The 3,254-nt window shown below is 40.8% G+C and overlaps 1 protein-coding gene across 1 annotated transcript; it reads left to right on the forward strand.

The window, feature by feature from the left end:
- Positions 1-2,079: 2,079 nt before the first annotated feature.
- LOC121145931 (taste receptor type 2 member 7-like) lies at positions 2,080-2,976 on the forward strand. Its single transcript, XM_040965150.1, has one exon. It carries the CDS (start codon positions 2,080-2,082, stop codon positions 2,974-2,976), a length of 897 nt encoding a protein of 298 aa, XP_040821084.1.
- Positions 2,977-3,254: the final 278 nt, after the last annotated feature.

A 3,254-nucleotide genomic window follows, 5' to 3' on the forward strand; every position in this document is an offset into this window, starting at 1 on the left:
TAGGATGGGAAAATCACAAATGCAAATACAACCTAATTAGGTTGTAGCTTAATGTCAATTATAGTTTTAGAACAGATCTTTGCAAGCACTGATCTTTCTCTCTAATTAAATGATGGACTTAAAAGGCAAATGAGAGCCAGAATCCAGGTTTTCAAATTGAAATAAGCTCTGGATAAATTCAAATCTCATATAGAATCATTTAGCCCTTAGCGCATGAAGCCAGCTGCAATTGCCCATACACAACAAGTGCAAGCTGGTTTAAAACTAATCCAACAGCTTTTTAAAAACACTTATCAGCCATTCAATGAGGGGGGTGGATAAAGTTTACATTTCTGCATGTTTTTGTTGATTTATTTTATCTAAAAGGCAGAGAAAGAGATGAGAGAAGGAGAGAGGATCAGAAGAATGGAGACAGATATCCGCCATCTTTTGGTTGCCTCCCCTGAATGCCGACAGCAGCCCCGGCTGGACACGCTGAGGCTGCGAGCTGGAGTCCAGGGTTCCCACATCAATGGCAAGAACCCACCAACTCGTGCTTCCTTCCACCTGCTGCTGCTCCACACATTATCAACAGGCTGGAGAAGAGAGATAAGCCAGGATGTGCACCCAGCATGCACTGAGGGCACAGAAAACATCGTTTTCATTTGCTAGGCAAAGTCATGGACCATAGACATGACCAAGACCAAAACCGAGGAAAAATGAGTAAGAGGGTGATTATATGCATCACAAAGCCTGATTTTACACAGTATGAAGATCAGGCCTGATGCATTTTGGATGTGATGTGCAGAGGGCGGGAGAAGGTGAGGATGCTGGCAGCAGGCCTCGCACAGGCAGCACCGACACTTGTTCTCACTGCTGGTGGATGCTCAGTCCAGGAGGTTCCTGGGTGTTCTAAAAACCACCAATGTGGACAGTATGTGGAAAATGCAATTGTTTTATTATTATAGTTTTAATCTTCGTTTTTAGTCTTTTTGAAAGCATTTCTTTATAGAATCATTTCTTTTTTGACACATAGGTATTTAGTAACACTTTTAGCAGCAAACGCTTGTGGAAGGCTTAGTGCTATCTGCCAAACGTGTTTTATACCGTCTTTTACTTTATGAAATAGCAGCAGTTTATTACAACTGGTAGGATTGAAATTCAGCAACATTATGTGAACAGCTCTTTGTAATCAAGAGTTTGGTAATGCCAAGATCAACTTCCCACCAAGAAGATTGTGAAAACATACACAAAGGGCCTTCAAAAAGTTCACGCAGGGCAGGTGATTAGCCGAGCGTTTAAGTCACTAGAGGTGCTTGTATCCCATCTCAGGGTATCTGGATTTGATTCCTTTGGCTCCTGATTCCAGTTTCCTGCTGGTTGCAAGTCCCTGGAAGGCTGTAGTGGTGAGTCAAGTAACTGGATGCCTGATCGAGTTCCTTGCTCCTGCTTCAACCCAGCCCCAATCCAGTCGTTGCAGGAATCCGGAAAGTGAACCAACATGTGAGAGCTCTCACTCTCTCCCTTTTCTCAAAATCTGTAAGCAAGAAATACTTGGAAAGTTCATGGAAAATTAATTTTATAAAAAATGCATAAACTTTTGCAATAAAATCAATTTATTTCCAGGGTTGTAATAGGCTTTATGAAGTACTTTCATGAGTTTGGGGAAACTACAGATTCTTATTTAAAAAGTTACATCCCTGTAACAAGTTTAAGAAATAACTATCTGTTCCAAGGATGTAACTCTTAGCACAAGGGAAAAAATAACTGGCAAAATGAAAACAACAGTAACTTAAATGAAACATAATCATATTTTTTGCAATATTTAGGAAGAAGGTGAGATAGTATCATTATGGTAATTTTCCCTAAGATATAATTAGAAGGCCTCTCGTTCGTATCCTTGGATTTGTGTTCCAAGTTTCATTTGAAGAGCACCAGATTCAAAAAAGTGTCTGATTTTCTTTCTTAGGAGTAAAACTAATACTATAAGACCATGACCCTGGAGCAATCAGAAGATCGGATTTCTGTTTCCGTCGACAGGGTTTGGAGTTGGTATTTAAGACCACGCACAACGAAGCACTGAGAGTCAACGTAGGAAACATGATCCCCTCTTTCGCAGTTCTTCATCTCATCATCATGTCAGCAGAATTCTTAACAGGAATTACAGCAAATGGTTTCCTTATCATCCTAAACTGCAACGAACTGATCAAATGCAGAAAGCTAATACCAATGCCAATCCTATTAACATGCATAGGGACGGCTCGATTTGGTCTGCAGGTAGTGCTCATGTTACAAACCTCTTTGTCTTTGTTTTGCCCTATGTTTTATAAAGAAAAAGTATATGGTGCCATGCTGGTAGCTTTTTGGACATTTTTCAGTTCTCTCAGTTTCTGGTTTGCCGCTTGCCTTTCAGTATTTTACTGTCTCAAGATCTCAGGCTTCAGTCAGCCCTGCTTTCTTTGGTTGAAGTTCAGGATTTCCAAGGTAATTCTCTGGCTGCTCCTAGGCAGCCTGTTGGCATCTGCGAGCATCGCAGTTCTAAGTGCCGAAGTCTTCTTCTCCACAAGTAGCAAGGGCGATGTGCTCAGAAACACCACAGTCAGTAAGACTAAACTCAAGGCAAAAAAGACCAGTGAGATACTTCTTGTCAACTTGGCATTGCTACTCCCCCTGGGCATATTTGTGCTATGCATTTATATGTTGTTCATGTCTGTTTCCAAGCACATTCAGCGGCTGGCTCATGGTTTCAGGAGTGTCAGCACAGAAGCCCATGTAAATGCACTAAGGATGGTGATAACATTCTTCTGCTTCTTTATTACATATTTTGCTGCTTTTATGACAAATTTAACATTTTTAATTCCATACGGAAGTCAGTGGTTTTTTGTGATGAAGGACATAATGGCTGCATATCCCTCTGGTCATTCAGTCATCATAATCTTCAGCAATTCTAAGTTGCAACAACCATTCAGGAGGATTCTCTGCCTCAGAAGGAAATGACAGAGATGAGGACCAACGTGAGAGACCCCTGGTGTGGGCTTACTGGCCGCACAAGCTTTGTGTGCCTTCTCCCACTCTGTTTGTCAGCTTCCTGTCCATGTTCTACCTCCAGGACACATGATGGAAATATAATGTTGAGATTGGGTGCATAGAATACCTAGTTTTCTCGGGCTTATATGCATACAAATAAGGTGATGGCAATATATTTGATTAAATAGTTTTTCTCTTGAAGTAGCAATTGTGTTTTGAAAATTAACACATATCAAGACTTCATTTGA

This window comes from Ochotona curzoniae, unplaced genomic scaffold, assembly GCF_017591425.1.
Source record: "Ochotona curzoniae isolate NIBS_2020 unplaced genomic scaffold, NIBS_Ocur_1.0 scaffold_3835, whole genome shotgun sequence".
In the NCBI taxonomy this organism is placed as follows: domain Eukaryota; kingdom Metazoa; phylum Chordata; class Mammalia; order Lagomorpha; family Ochotonidae; genus Ochotona; species Ochotona curzoniae.